Source organism: Botrytis deweyae (genome assembly GCF_014898535.1).
Source record: "Botrytis deweyae strain B1 chromosome Unknown BDEW_002, whole genome shotgun sequence".
In the NCBI taxonomy this organism is placed as follows: Eukaryota; Fungi; Ascomycota; class Leotiomycetes; order Helotiales; family Sclerotiniaceae; genus Botrytis; species Botrytis deweyae.
This window is the reverse complement of record NW_024066209.1, coordinates 1,652,401-1,668,580: the sequence shown is the minus strand read 5'-3', so window position 1 is coordinate 1,668,580 and position 16,180 is coordinate 1,652,401. Positions and strand designations below refer to the sequence as shown.

At 43.1% G+C, this 16,180-nt stretch overlaps 4 protein-coding genes across 4 annotated transcripts; 3 read left to right on the top strand and 1 right to left on the bottom strand.

The window, feature by feature from the left end:
* Positions 1-493: 493 nt before the first annotated feature.
* EAE98_001192 (uncharacterized protein) lies at positions 494-1,156 on the top strand (the record flags this gene model as incomplete). Its single annotated transcript, XM_038948810.1, has 2 exons — positions 494-1,012; positions 1,064-1,156. 2 exons carry the CDS (start codon positions 494-496, stop codon positions 1,154-1,156), a joined length of 612 nt encoding a protein of 203 aa, XP_038815076.1.
* A 427-nt stretch (positions 1,157-1,583) lies between these two features.
* EAE98_001191 (uncharacterized protein) lies at positions 1,584-7,291 on the top strand. Its single transcript, XM_038948809.1, has 10 exons — positions 1,584-1,752; positions 1,880-2,566; positions 2,650-2,750; positions 2,841-3,462; positions 3,520-3,942; positions 4,023-4,443; positions 4,470-4,513; positions 4,549-4,989; positions 5,039-6,298; positions 6,349-7,291. The coding sequence occupies exons 2-10, from the start codon at positions 1,937-1,939 to the stop codon at positions 6,967-6,969; spliced, it is 4,563 nt and encodes a 1,520-aa protein (XP_038815075.1). The 5' UTR covers positions 1,584-1,752; positions 1,880-1,936; the 3' UTR covers positions 6,970-7,291.
* A 981-nt stretch (positions 7,292-8,272) lies between these two features.
* On the top strand, positions 8,273-13,156 carry EAE98_001190 (uncharacterized protein; the record flags this gene model as incomplete). The annotated part of the gene is made up of 5 exons (XM_038948808.1): positions 8,273-8,522; positions 8,571-9,705; positions 9,766-12,307; positions 12,415-13,046; positions 13,093-13,156. The coding sequence occupies 5 exons, from the start codon at positions 8,273-8,275 to the stop codon at positions 13,154-13,156; spliced, it is 4,623 nt and encodes a 1,540-aa protein (XP_038815074.1).
* Positions 13,157-13,567: 411 nt separating this feature from the next.
* On the bottom strand, positions 13,568-16,148 carry EAE98_001189 (uncharacterized protein; the record flags this gene model as incomplete). The annotated part of the gene is made up of 4 exons (XM_038948807.1): positions 13,568-15,487; positions 15,536-15,689; positions 15,738-16,007; positions 16,068-16,148. The coding sequence occupies 4 exons, from the start codon at positions 16,146-16,148 to the stop codon at positions 13,920-13,922; spliced, it is 2,073 nt and encodes a 690-aa protein (XP_038815073.1). The 3' UTR covers positions 13,568-13,919.
* Between the last annotated feature and the right edge of the window lie 32 nt (positions 16,149-16,180).

Here is a 16,180-nt window from a genome sequence, read left to right as displayed (position 1 = left end):
AGTTCCAACTCAATTGATGTACGATAGATATGCGTACTTGGTATTAACCATAAACTGAGCTAATCGTAACTTCTATAAGATCATCTCAACGGCTCTATCGTATATACTTCAGATATTCCATTCAAATCTATCTAGGCGAGTTAGGCTATTTGCTAGAAAATCGGTGTGGTCTGGACATTCATCTTGAGGTTTCAGAGTACTGGGGCCTTCCTTTCAAAATTGCTTTGTAGATGGCTTAGGCTTTACTGGCTTTTGTGAACTCTGATGATACAAATTGATGGGAATAGCGATATATCCCTCTGCTGCCGTATGATAGATTGAAATCGAAGAAAGGTATCTGATCACGTGTTTCCTCTGCTAGTCGATGTGGGCTGATGAAGCGGGCAGAGACGATCGACCGTACTCTGCTAATTCGTCATCCCGCATTTCTATATCAAGATATCAAGATTTGGGTAAAATAACAAAATCCATCAATAACATTAATAACAATAAGATGAAATACACGTCCTCAATATCATTTCTTTTGACGGTATTCTTCGCTGCTACGATTTCAGGTAAAGATATACAAGGACCTCTGTCAGACAACAATCTTGGTCCCGCGATGCCTCCTAAATCAGAACCCTCTTCTGATCCCGTCGGTGGAGGTGATACAATCATTCTATCGGATGTTCTAGGCAGAGATCGAAGCATCAATATATTCGCTGGATTTACAAGAGATATAGCACCCATAAGTCAGCGATTTGCTGATGGTGGCCAAAACACAACCATTCTTGCCCCAGTCAACAGTTGTATAATGGCTCTGCCTCGAAAGCCATGGGAAGACCCAGAAGATTATGATAAGCTTGGAGCCAATGCATATGAGGGTAAAGATGGAGAAGAGAGGGCCCATAGGAATCTGCGGAGATTTGTGGAAGCTCACATCGTCCCTGCGAGTCCATGGAAGGAAGGTGAGAAAATAAAGACTTTGGTTGGAGATGAGGTCTGGTGGGAGAATAAGGACGGAGTGAAACGAGTGAGTTTTATTATGAAATATGTAGTCCATACTTACTGACCTCTCTCGTAGTTGCAACCTGGAAATATTGAGGTCTCAAGCATAACAGGTGATGTTCACAACGGGCAAGTCTGGATATTGAAGAATGTCAGAAACTACGCATAGAAACTGCTTGGACATTACTTGCAGAGATTGGCTTTACTTGGACTTGATAATCCAAGTGTTGGTGAATTCGACTGGGCACATATATAAGGGGTTTTGCCCTTGACGTCGCATATCATAATAATAATAAATATTCTGTCTTCGAAATGTCCACGTGCGTTACACAATGATGATTACATCATTCGCACCCTGAAAATTGTCAATAGTTTCTCCATAATAGCTTTATCTTGCAATGAATGGAATGTGCTTCAGTGAATACCTACACATGATATGTCAAATATCAGTGGGCCTACCGAATAAAGAATTGACAGCCTCGCCTTCCCTACCTAGTTTTACTCAGCCTTGAAGCATTAGCGGTAATCGCCGGCACGCTAAGGGAAATCATCATTGCGATCATTTGGAAATTCTCATAACTCAGTGTCGACATCTCGCTTGCTATTCGTTTTGATTGATGAATTTAGAGGGACAGTGAGTTATTGCAATAGAGATATATCTCTGAATCATACTGGAAATTAGATTCAGTTCTATGGAACGGCATTAGTGGTTTTTACTCCATTGCGCCGGAGCATAAAGCCTTGCGCGTACTTGCAAGCTACTTGGTCAGTACCTCCTCATTCATTGTTGAGTCAAGATTCACTTCGCATTCATGATCAGAATTAGAGCTAGTGATATGACATGTCAAATCTCTTCATTTATAAATGAGCTAACATCTACTACTATTCGAAGTTAGCTTATCGAGAGAATCAATCGAGAATCAAATCAGCCAACTAGAAACAAAACGTTATGAATAATCAACCGCATAACGGACCCCCAAACTTCGATCGAGATCGAGATATGGAAGAACAACTCAGACAACGTGCTTTACAGCATAAGCAGGAAGAGATCACGGCGCAGCGCGAGCGCGAGCTTGAGAGGCAAGAAAGAGATCGACAACACAGAGAACAACAATATCAACCAGCACCTCCTCATCAGAGCAACACCGGTAGCATACCCTTACATCAACCTGTTGCGAACCGGGCAACTACAGCAATGCATAGTCCAGGAGGGATTCTTGCTACGCATGGTACTCCATTAGGAGCTCCAAGCGGACCTGTGAACGCCTTTGGTGGACCGCTTCATAATGATGCAGCACGCACTTTGCAACATCATGCTCAAAACTCCGCGCAGCAACCCCTCCAGCAATCCATATTTGGCTCCGAGCCTATCTTCAGCCGTGGTTCGGGTGGCCCCCAGTCAAATGTGCCACTTGGAGTACCAGATGTTGGCTTTGGCAGGCCACAACTAGTTCCACGAGAGACGACTCAACAGGAAGTAGCAGCCGCAAGGTTGATGCCATTCACACCTGTTACACCTGGTCATCAAATGCCTGGGCCAGCTGGTCTGACACAAGTTGGGCAACAGCCAATTCTTAATGTAAGTTTCCAGTGAAAATTGTCTTTGTTGCCCATGCGTGCTTGGGTATATCAAAGCTATGACGCAAGTCTAATTCCTTATAGGATGCTCTTAGTTATCTCGACCAAGTCAAAGTTCAGTTTTCAGATCAACCTGATGTTTATAATCGGTTTCTTGATATCATGAAAGACTTCAAAAGTCAAGCGTAAGCTATATTTACTTTATCAGCCTTGCACATCAGATTTTGTTCCAATAGCATGTCCTATCCATATCCTAACTCATAGCTCACTTTTAGAATCGATACTCCTGGTGTTATCAATCGGGTTTCCGAACTCTTTGCAGGTCATCCAAATTTGATTCAAGGCTTCAATACATTTCTACCACCTGGATATAGAATTGAGTGCGGTGCCGACAATAATCCAAATACAATTAGAGTCACGACTCCAATGGGAACAACTGTTCAATCAATTCCTGGAGCTGGTCGTGTACTTGGGGAAACTGTAGTTAGCCACGGCAGCGGCGCAAACGGCTTTTACAATCCTCAACGTCCAGGAAATTGGCAGCAACAACCACAACATAGCATCGAAAGTCCAGAAGCCGTGTTTAGTCCACCTCACCAGAATGCTACGGTTCCTTATGGTCACAATCAAGCGCAAATTGGACCATACGACGCACAAACGCAAGCGCAAGCAGCAGCAGCAGCCGCCGCGGCCGCAGCTCATCAACAACAACAGCGAGGTGTTTCTCAATTGACTAACGCTGTCAGTGCAACTTTAGGTCAACCACCGAGAAACACGCAAACCCCAACGCCGGGCGGTAGCTCTGGTAATCTGAACGGTTCCAGTGCGCAAGCGGGCATGGAAAAGCGTGGCCCGGTTGAGTTTAATCATGCAATAAGCTATGTTAACAAAATTAAGGTATGAATTAATGATCATTTCAATTGTCTTCGAAAATATACTGATCATTTCCCCTAGAACCGTTTCCAAGACAAACCCGAAATTTATAAACAGTTTCTCGAAATTCTCCAAACATACCAACGCGAATCTAAACCTATTCAGGACGTTTATAGTCAGGTAACTACCTTGTTTGGTACGGCGCCAGATCTTCTTGAAGATTTCAAACAATTTCTTCCCGAATCAGCTGCACAAGCAAAGGCTGCGAAGGAGGCCGCGGAAGAAGCAACGGCAATGCCAGATTCTTCTCAAAGTGCTCAACTTGGAAATAGAGGTCCTACAGGAGATCCCAAACTCCCAATTATGGGAAACTTTCCCATCCCTGTATCTACTAATGGCAAAACAGAAAAAAAGCGCAAGCCTCTCACTCAAGGAACCAATTCGCAAATGGGTAATGGAGGAGAAGGCTCTGTTCGTGGCGCTGGTCAACAACAACCCAACAAGGTAATTTAGGCTTCAAGCTATTCTTTTAAAAAAAAATTATTATTTATTGAGATATTTACTTAATACTTTGATTTGTATAGCGATCGAAAACCCATCATAACAGTAAACCACAAGCTGCTGATGCAGCTGCGGTATCTCCGACCTTAACGCCAATCGTACCCGAACCACTTCCTCCTGCATCGATGTCTGCCGCGAGTTCTGAAGAATTGGCTTTCTTCGATCGCGTGAAGAAATATATTGGCAATAAGTCCACTATGAATGAGTTTTTGAAGCTCTGTAACCTTTTCTCACAAGACTTGATAGATCGAAACGTCCTCGTATTCAAAGTTCACAATTTCATTGGTGGAAGTGCGGACCTGATGAATTGGTTTAAAGCCTTTGTTAATTATGAAGGCGTCGACGAGGTCATCGATAATCGCCCAAAAGCTCCTACAGGAAGAGTTGCGTTGAGTAATTGTCGAGGCTTGGGGCCAAGTTATCGCTTGTTACCGAAAAGAGCAAGTTTTCCTCTCCCTTAATACTTTTAGCTACAAAATTTTCATCCATCATTTCCCAGAGAGTGAACATATTTGTTAGACCAGAGCACTTTGCTAATACCAATAATAGGAACGATTGAAGCCTTGTAGTGGTCGAGATGAGATGTGCCAAGCCGTTCTTAACGATGACTGGGCTTCGCATCCTACATGGGCATCAGAAGATTCGGGTTTCGTAGCTCATCGAAAGAATATTTTCGAGGAAGGTCTTCACCGCATCGAAGAAGAACGTCACGATTACGATTTCAACATTGAATGTAACGCCAAAGTAATACAACTTCTTGAACCAATCGCACAGCAGATCGTTGCCATGGATCCAGCTGAGAGACAGAACTTTCGCATGCCCAATACTGCTGGTCCAAACCAAGCTATTTACAAGCGTGTATTGAAGAAAATTTATGGTGCAGAGAAAGGTCCACAAGTCGTTACCGATCTAATTCAAGATCCTTGCGCTGTGTTACCTGTAATTTTAGCACGACTCAAGCAGAAAGATGAAGAATGGACCTTTACTAGAGTGAGTATCCTATATTCCAGCAATTTAGCACCGCTAATATAAGTATCAGCGTGAATGGAATCCTGTCTGGGGTGCACAAGGTGGGGTTATGTACCTGAAAAGTCTTGATCACATGGGCATTCATGTCAAGCAAGCCGACAAAAAGCATTTTGCTGCAAAGCATTTAGTGGATTCTATTAAGACCAAACACGAAGAACAACGACGCCTTAGAAGTTCGAGAGGCCCCACGCCGAAATATCAGTACTCCTACCAATTTGCTGATCAAGAGGTCATCTGCCAGCTTTTACACATCATGATTGTCTATGCCTGCAATGCAAGCCAACACAGTAGTTCCGAGCGTCGACGCATTTCGGACTTCTTTGAGAAGTTTGTATCTACATTCTTTGACTTGCCCGAGGATCTTGTTGCACTTCACACTGCTGACATTGATCGTGGAACTCCTGATGATGATTATGAAGACATTGCCCCGGCTGAGCTTTCTAATGGCCGAGGCAGGCGACCAGTAAATGGAAAGAAAGCAGACCTACGACGAGGAGTACTTGATAAAGGTCGCAATGGCACAAGAGGCCGGGGACAGAAGGAAGACAGCGCTACTGGCAGTAAAGAATCTACACCGGATGTTGATTCTAACATGGATGAAGAAGTCAACGAAGCAGCTGACGATAGAACTATTACCGAAGTCACTAACGAGCGTTGGGCTGCTGTGCCAGGTGCAGTTGCTGTCCAAGGAACAAAACCTCTTGAATCTGACGACTTGGAAATGAAAGCGGATCAACCATTTCAACGTGATTGGTATAATCTGTACTGCAACCAAACCATTTTTGTATTCTTCAGCGTTTTCCAAACTCTTTATCAAAGACTCAAGGACATTAAAGATGCAGAGAGCTCTGCCAGAGCAGAAATGGAACGTGCAAAGAGTGGCAAACCTGCAAAACAAATTGGTTTGCTAAGCGACAGAACGGATGATTTTACTAGTATCGAAGATGGCGAGTCTTGCTTCTCAAAAGTCCTGAGCATTGTCGAAAAATTTATCAAAAGCGAATATGATGACACTAAATACCAAGACTACCTCCGACGTTACTACTTGCAGACGGGATGGAAGATATACACCATAAGCGACCTTCTTAAGACTCTTTGTCGCCTTGGCTCCACCTGCTCATCTCCCGATGCCAAGGAGAAGACTCCGGATCTCATTGAACAATTTTTACGCAACAGAGAGTCGAAAGAAACATCTTATAATATTGAGATTAATTTACGGAAACAAGCCGATAAATACATCAAAGATTCAGAATTATTCTTGATCAGATGGGTAAGCAATTTTTGGTTCCATTTTACAAGTATCTGCTAACAGGATATCAGTACCCCAAAAAGAATGAAGCGACATCACAGTGGGTCCATCGAGACGAAACTACATTCGATCTTGATATAATGCAACGAAAAGAGCGTTGGCAATATTATACATCTTCTTATGTCCGTATTGAACCGACCGAAGGCGTGCCCCGTAGACTTCTTCGCAAGAGCCTCCTTACCCGCAATTTACCATCAGGAGATACAGATTCTGAAGATGGTTCTAATCAACGTAAACCTCTTGTTTGGGGCGAGGATCTAACACTCAGAATCTGCGTCAATAGTTACAAGATCATCTACAAGGAACCCGGCGTGGAATATTTCATTTATGCCGATAAAGCTCTAGGCGGTGGTGAAGAAGGTGAGACTAGACAAAGGTTGAAGAAGGTTGAGGAATCAAGAAATCAAAGATTTCATGAGAAATTTGGAATGAATAATCGATGGATGAAGGAAAAGAGCCACGAAGAAGTTAGTAGGATCAATCAAGAATTTAGAAAATGGGTCAATGAGGGTGTTCTTCCCTCAACACAGGCTGCTGGCAGTGGCAATGTCGTTTCTGGGGCTACATCAGCAGCACCTACTGCGTCAACGGCCACAGCAGCCGTTGATAACGAGGTAGATATGGCTGATTAAGTTCAGAAGGCATTTGTTTTTCAAAGATGGGGCTGGATATGGGAGGAGTTTGGGAATGGGTTTCGTAACGACATTCTCTTTTCAGTTTTTTATTTTTTCGTTCCTTTGGTAAATCTCAAAGAGCTTGAAATTCTTCAATCACGTGGCTGTCATGGATTCATTTGCGAAAGGTGGCATGGAATCTACAAACGGACTGAGGTATTGGACTTACTAAGGTATCTAGTAGTCTCTCTCGCTTCTATTTTTAGGTAGTAAAAACTGGGTGACTTGGGTAGGGTGTGTTTTATATGCTGTATGATAGATAATTAAAGTCTTGAACGGATCCGTAAGTGAGGAATAGTGTGATGGTGTGAGATGTGAATACAGGGTAAGATGTGCATTGAATCATAAACTGGTTACTTGCCTTATTTGAATTTGCTATCGTGTATCGTAGGAACTTGGCTCAGCCAGGCCGCTAGTGTGGCTATAGTGTATTTTCAGGATAGATTGTCGTGATGGTAAAATGAAATCGCAGATCAAAATGTATTCTTTTCTTGAAGTTGGGGGTCTGATTGAGGTGATTTGATTGAGGTGTTGAGAGCAGGCTTAAGCATTTCAATATTTACGAAATAAACGGAATATTAAAATCAGATTGCTTATTCAAACTTGGATTAATAATCAACAATCCAACATTTTCCATTGAAACTTGAATATAAAGATCTAAAAGTTATCTATCGTAGATAGTGATTGATAGAAAATCATGAATCTTGTTATATCTTTTAAACGAATTCCTCTCAAAATGTGAGATCGAGTTAGGTGCTTTGGAAGATTTTTTTGATTTTGGTGGTTTGACGTCCCATTTTTACCGTTCACACCAAGGCTGTGTGAAAACTTGGTATGCGGCACACATTGAGAACCACAGCAAGTAAATAATGTTGTTCTATACTGGTTTTTTTTCTCGACTGCAACGCTGCATGCAATCGTTTATGGAATGTCCTCGCACCTCTTACTTGAATCGGATGGAGGTACGTGTTGCACCGTGCATGCACATATTGGACCTGACTACTTCAGCAATTCATCTTCATACTGAGAACCAATTGATGTCCCGGGTTACGTTAGCGTGGTAATCATACCCTGTTATCTCTCCATGCTGCGTGGCATTTTAATCACGCTCGCCAACTATTCTTATGCCGGCAATAATGGGTTTTCAGCTCTGCGGGATGAGGCGAGGGAAAGCCGCCAACTTAATTTTGCTACTTCTTTCTTTGCTCCATTCTCTCTTTTGTCGTCATATTTTGATATCGGAAGACTTCATCGCTAATTTATGATGGATCGTGAGGACGAAGCGCAAGAATTGCCAGCGGGAGGTGGAGAAGAACATGAAGAGGTTGTAAAGTCGCAAAAAGAAAACACAGAAGAGGATGAGGATGACGATGAGGAGGGTGGCGAAAAGAAAAACGATACCCAGGAAAGTGACGACAAGAAACCTGATGACGAGAAAGTTATGCCTAAGAAATTCTGGATTACGGAACTGCCAGACCCAGAAGATGCTGAATTCAGGAAATACACTCATCGTTAGTTATCATCCCATTTATCTCATCTGTACTGAACATCGATTCAAGGCACCCCAGTTGAGGGTACCCATGATTTCTCAATTTACGAGCCGGGGGACAAGCAATGCAGTGTGTGGGAATCACATCCAGATCATGAGTGTTACTCATCGTTTGGAGATGGAGGGACAACAGCAACTGTGAATGCGTTTGGGCAACTCATGCAATTCAGCACTTATCTTGGCCCAGGAAAATCTGGCATGTTTTGTGTAGACCATACATCTATCTCTATGCCCTACTATACTTCGTACAGAGCGAATCAACTGAATGAGATGTCCCGAGCCCGCAATCGAGGCAGGATGACGTACGGTGTATATTTTCCAGATCTAATTCTAGAAGATGATTTGGTCCGGAAATACGTACACTGTAGGTGGCCGCGGTATGAATACGAGAGCGAAAAGGCCAAACTCGTCAATCAATGGATGGTGCATGATGGAGTCGTTTTACAGCAGTGGCGGTTCACTAACCTCGACACCGAAGAAGTATCAACCAGAATTGCGTTTTCGAAAGACATGCAAATTCGGGACGTTCAGTATCAGGAATGGAGTTTCTTCGACTCTTCTAGGGATACAGATATTAACCACCACTTCTTGGGACCGGAAAGTTATAGCTGGATAATCTTGAATGGATTATGGAAGGATGACTCAACTAACACTGGAGAAGCTAGGCCAATAGACAATTCTATCAGAGTGATCGTGTCTGTATTCATTGACGGTGTTGCCATGAAGTTGCACTCTAGCGAGGAATGGAATTTAACTGTCGAAATTCAACAAACTAAAGAAATGGTTGTTGCATATAAGTTGGTATATTCAACGTCGGAGATTACAAATGATTGGAAACAGTTTTTGGTGGAGGCGGATAAAGCGAATGTCAATAATCTGTTATTAAAAGAGTTTGAATCGACGCAATATCGTCCGATACCACTTTCCAGCCTTAGAGATTCCATACCCAATGTCTCTGCTAGTGAAACTACGGCGTGGGATAAGATCAAGAGTAACCTTGACTTCATTTTCCAAAGGCATCTGGAACATCTTCTCACTGTTTGCGCGATTCCCATTACCTCGTGCCAAGGTAGAAATAATACGTCTGCTGTAGCCTTGACGTGTGGGGATATATCAGCTCATCGGATCTGTACTTCAGCTAGTTTGTGAGTTTCTTTTTGCAAGAAATTTACTCGGTTTCTATAGGCTAATGGTTGAATTTCTAGCTTTGCGTTTCTGTTCCTTCTCCAAGCAGACTCTCATCTACGATCAATCGAGTCGCCTAATGATACATACGTTTTATCGCTTCGAGATAGAATTAAAAAAGTATGTAAAGGACATTTGATATGGTTAAATGATGCAGAGCTGTCAGGAGATCATCTCTTTGAGTTTGGCTACATGGCTAATGGGAAAAGAATATTGGCAAACGGAGGACCGAGACACGCTAATGAGTGGCCAAGGAATATTCTTACAGATACAGCATTCCAAATCATCAAGGCAGGGGAATTTGCCGAACACTACAGTAAAGACCCTGGCAAAAACGAGTGGCAGCTGGCTCGCGAATTTGTCGGGCAAATTTATAGAAATTGGATAACGCATCTAGATAAATTCGATGGGAGAGGCAAGTTTGTATGGCCTCGATCTCGACGTGAGGAGTTCGGTGTCTTCCGCCTAGATGATCATGTCTGGACTATCGAGGCTCTTAAGATAGCTGAACCCATGATCTCCCCCAAAAAATTAGAAGGAGATATCCCAGAACAAACAACTGGGGCCTCAACGAGGCCAACTAAGTCAGTTTTGGCAAAGGAGTATTCTTTCGCCAATACAAAGCGGGAAGTCGTACAACGATTTACCACCCAAAATCCAAATTACCAATCTAAAAAGATAATGCTAGCTGTGACAAGATCCGTACGGGAATCCAGATTCTTGTTTCATGCGCGAGATACCGCTCTCTTTTACGCCTCCGATCGAATTGACTGGAGTGGGACACGGTTTAACGAGCTGTTGAGAAATACCATTGACTCGCAACCACATCATATGGACAATGAAGACTCTGGCTGGGATAACACACTTCGCTATGGCTTAGCCATCATTATGGGCACTTGTGGGTACGAAATCAATGCAAAGTCGTCGTTTGAATTGGTCCAATCATCTGTCGATGTCCTTTTTGGAAGCTTTAGTTCCAACGGGTTTGTTCCGGGGCAGCTAGATAAGGACACGAAGGAGCAAGCTTTATTCCAACTGAAAGAACACGCAGACTCCTATTATCACGCTAGTTTTGAGATACCCTATATCCTTCTTCAATACGCTACCAAAATATACGGTCTATATGAAACGCAGCTTTCGGAAACAACAACTTCGGGCTCCTCAACTACTACAAAATTAATGACCGATCTTGATAACCTTCAACACACAAAGCTTCAGCGACGTGAGAGCATCTTCGACACAACTCTACTCTCGATACTGGCAAATGAACAAAACCAACCAGCAAAAGTCGTAGATACTATGAGAGCTCGGGTAAATGTTACCATGAAAAAGACCACCCCTTTCAATGACTTGATCGATATAAAAAATATTGTAGACCGTGATGATGAATGGCTTTACAATTATCCCTCCATATTTTCGAGAAAGGTCAAAATCGATTTAAAAGAGGCACTAGAGTCGGCAAAAGCGGGAGTGAATTATTCAGAAATTGGTAATTATGTCATCAGAAAGGAACTTGACAATTTGGAGGGAGATATTCCTGATTTACTTGCAAGGTGCAATTCCTGTTTTGTTGTTGATACAAAAAAAACGAAACATCTCGGGAGAGGGGATGGGCAAGGTGACCTAAGCCCACTATATTACCATTCCATCATCTGGTATACCCTCGGGAGCCCTCGTACTCCAGAGCTAGCCAAGAAACGCTTGATCTGGATGCCTCTGGTTGGTGAGTTTCAAGCTTCTTTGTGCTACTTGGCCACTCCTGAAATCCATCAGATATCGATCTCCTCGTTTTTTGATCGACACGTGAAAAATGAAAGTTACTTCTTTGAAGATACAGCTTCTTTAGCAAATTCATGGGAGACTGAGTTCCATCTGAGTTTCTATTCACTCATCGATTCAAATTCCAATCATGCTGAAGGAATAGCTACTTCATCTGCGGAAGAGTTCCCAGGTGGTAATCAAGAAAAGAAGATCGCTCTTGCTTCTATGGGCTTCCGCTTTGATGGCGATATTTTTGATCGATATTGGACTGGTTATTTGTTGGAGAATGTTCCAGGTCTGTACAGAGAGGACGTAATTGACTATTATCCAGGCCAAGGCCACCAACCCTTGTTCATAGAATCAAATGATAAAGCCTACAGACAGAGAAAGGTACTCGAGTTGCAATTCTTTGATCGGATGATAAAACAAATGGTCCGATGCACGCAAGAAATATCTTACTCGATTAAAGAGGAGTTGGGAATGAAACAGGGCGCTTTGTCATCTTCCATTCTGAGCAGTGATGATTATTTTGCTTCGAGTATTCTTTGGAACAAATATCAACACATCTTACATGTTATCGAGGAGGAGCTCGATTCTGCAATCCGAGTCATCGGGAAATGGGAGAAGAGGGAGGATGACCGAAAGGGGGAAGAACCTCGCTGGACAAGAAATGACGAGATAAAGTATCGCGGTACTATTAACAAATTTAAAAGTTCTACGAAAAGGCAAATTGTGGACCTAGATGGTGCATATAGGAATATCAAAACTCTAAGGGAAACTATCGAAAATAGCCAGGACCAAGTAAGAGCAACTTTTTTACTTCCCCCTGAATCTGGTGTTTGTCGTATGTCATCTTTGATTGCGAAATCTATCTGAGAACAGTTACTGACACACCAAATCAACTAAAGATTCGCAATGACTTGAGCCTTCAAGGGTCCGAGAATATTCGATTCTTCACTTATGTTACTGTCGTTTTCCTGCCTCTTGGGTTTGCAACAGGTATTTTCAGCATGAGCGGTGCGCCTGATGGGAAGGTACTTAGCAGTATGGCAATTTGTGCTGTTGTCGCTCTCCTCCTCACGGTACTCGCCTTACTCAACGCTAAACAACTAGCTAAGATCGTGGATGACCTGTTCTCGGTGTATCACAGACATTCTCAAGCAAAAATGGAAAGGAGTCTTATAGTCTACGATAAGAAGAAGCGGCGAAACACCTCTCAGGACGTTGAAGGAGCTGCCGTTGAAGAGGCTGACAAAAATCATGATCGAGTCAAGCGTACAATTCCTCATCGCAAACAGCGCGAAACGCCTTCAAAGGTTGAGACTTGGACTCTTTTATTCTGGATTCACTATTTTAGCATTGAGCTTCCCGCCCGACAAGTCTTACTGGCATCAAACAGCTTGAAATCTGGAAAACCTACAGTTCTAACTCCGATATATGTATTGCTTGGTATTGTATTTCTACCGATCTTCATCTTATCTTGTCTCTTCCAGCTTATCATATATAATTTGGCAGATTTTATGGCAGCAATTTGGGGCAAGTCCTTATATCTTGAGAGCAGATTCGATTTTACTAACAAGCTATAGAACTCATGCTGTTCCAACTTACTCTATCATCAACAAAAATGAAGGATTCAAACAAAAAATATAAAGAGCGCCTGAACCTACTCACACATCCGCCAAATGCAGCTCGTCCTATAAAGCTGTTAATCAACAAGTTCAAGGGATGGCGAGAGAGACTGGAGAAGGATCAGGAAAGTGAAAGTGAGAGGGAGAGGGAAAAGGAAAAGGAAAAGGAAAAGGAAAGGGAAAGGGAAAGGGGCCAGGAAGATATTTGGGGAAGAACGGAGAGAACGCTGCTCGAACTGATGGATTCATAAAATCATTAAGACAATCATTCAGGGGGCTCATAGATTTCTACGTTGTCATAGTCTCGTTACAAACCGCACGCCCTATGGCATTAGAATTAGTAGATCACACACAAACATGCATTTAGTGGCTTAGGGATTTCACAAGTCAATTTCAGACATTGTTCATTTCTATCCAACGATAAGACACTCTTCAATATTATATCTACTCCATACAACAAATGTATGAAACAATTAAATGCCTAGGTAAACCATCCTTAAACATCCACCAGTTTTCTGCACGTCGCGAAGTGCAAGTCAGGCCATCGAACACACTGATCTTGAGAGATTGGACGAGATTGTCTTCTAGTGCTGCTCAATAATGAGACAAGAGAGTTGCAATAGCTTAACCCAGACTTATTCGTGTAATTTCACACACATTTTCCGCCCACCTCCTCCACTGACAAAAAGCAAACACACATATCAAAAAAGAAAATATTTATGGTATCATCGAGCATCCATTCCATCCCAGTTCCAACAAAAAAACCCAACCCGTCGCAACTATGCCTACTGAATCGTAGCCTCACTTTTTTCTGCGATTTCCTTTTCGCTACCCCCGACTGGCGTCTCAGTTCCATCATCCTTGACTCCCTCTACATACGTAGCTTCTGGCCTATGATGTCTAATTGGATGTTGCTTTCCAGTAATATCCAAATAAATCGCCTTTGCCGTCCTCGCCAATGAATGTCTCCCCTCGAATACAGGATAAACACCCACCGTCAATGTACTACCTATCAACCAAATAATACCTACGACAACCCAACCGGTAAAGAATTTCTCAGAGAAGATATAGCCGCTGCCGTACATGGGCATGGGCCATAAGATCAACAACGCGAGAGTCAGGACGACAGTCATACCCTTTGCGATTTTTGAAGCGCGGAGAAGTTTAGTTTGTTCGAGTGCTTCTTCTGCGGCTGAGGCGCGCGTTTCACCTGGGACGAGTTCGAGATCTACATCGGCTGCATCGGCTAAATCGTGGTCATCGCCTCTACGGATAGCGGCCATGGATTTCCAGTCGTATTTATCCCAGCCGAAAATTAAGGTGAAGAGAGGAGTGAAAATAAGAGGTGAAAGAAGCGCCGTGACATTTCCTGCTAACATGGGGTTGTTGGAACCGGTGCAATCGACGTCGAGGGAGCCACATTCTTTCTTGGCAGTGACGAGCCATGCGATAACAGCGCAAATGAGACCGAGAGGTGGAGTAAGTGCGGCAGCCCAACGATTGTGGCCAGCCCACATGATTGTTAGAGTCGCGGGAATGACAGCAGAGGAGATGATTACACCCATCATGAGGTAGAGATAACCCATGGAAATACCAGCATAGTATAAACCAGTTGAAAAAGCAGCCATGAACAAACCAAATCCAATGACCATAGCATGACTCATGTAAATCAGTCTCTTTCCACTTGCTTTTGGGTTGAAATATGTTTGATAGATATCATATGTGAAGATTGAAGAAACGGCGATGAGTTCGGCAGAAGATGCTGATGTGACGGCCATGAAGACAATCAGAAGCGTGCAAACGGCACCACCACTTCCGAGGATGGCAACGGCGGCGTATGGAAGTACAAGACCTGCTGAGACATCGGCGGGATCCATACGATTAGGATAGGTAGGGAAGACTGGATTGCCTTCTAGAGCAATGGCTGCTAGACCCATAGTTGTAGCACACAGCCATGGAATGGCAAACCAAGAGATTCCACCCATGATATAACCTGGAAGCGCATGCACTGGGGATGCAGCAATTGCCTTGTTGTAGTATCCATTATCCAAGAAGACAGTTCCAAAATTTCCAACGATATTGATGACGAAGAAGATGGCACCTTCTGAAGATTTCATAGTGAGATAACTACCGCCGGAATTGCCTTCGACTGGATGATCGGCCGCTGCTTTGAGTAAAAGATCGAATACTGCTTTTGGCGATCCGAGTACGTCACTTGTAGCGTAGGTGGTGAATGCGAAAATCAGGATAATGATTAAGAGCATAAACGTATGAACCCAATCAGTGAGGAAAGTAGCTTTAATACCACCGAACATGGTATACATAACTACACCCAATGGTAGGAGGAAACAAGCTATATGATGTAAGTAAATGGGAATCTGATATCATATGATTCTCTTACCAGCAGGAGTGGGCATTCCTGTTAAGGAAGATACCACAGCAGCACCACCTGTCAAAAGCATCGCAGTGACAAGGATATTGGTCATTAAGCCAAAGACCGTAAACACGATATGAGCATGTACCCCATATCTAGCTTTGATAACTTCAAGGAAAGTCTAAAATCCATCAGTATGTTTCTGTACCTGGCAGATTTCCAAACCTACATGAGCATTTGGTGCTCTCCTCTTCAACTCAATGGCAATAGTTGCGAACAATAGAATCTGAACCGTGGCTCCAGATGCATACCAAAAAGGCCCCGAAACACCATATTTATATGCGACACCAGAACTTTGCAGTAATGTAGCAGCCCATGTCCACGAAGATACAACCGCAGATGCCACCAATCCCGACTTTACTGTTCTTCCAGCTGTACTAAACATCTCTGACGTTTGTAATTCGTGGTTGTATCGTTTGAGAATCCATGTTACAAGGATCTAATTGATTCAAAAAAGTCAGCTTGAGACTCAATTGCAGCAATTGGGTGGAAAACTTACCATGCCAAATGCGAATAGAGCACCCAGACCAAGAACGATTCCATATCCCCAGCCAGAGCTGAGTGGAGGTGAGATAGGCATGTTGGCTGAAGAGAGACAACCGTCCTCAATGC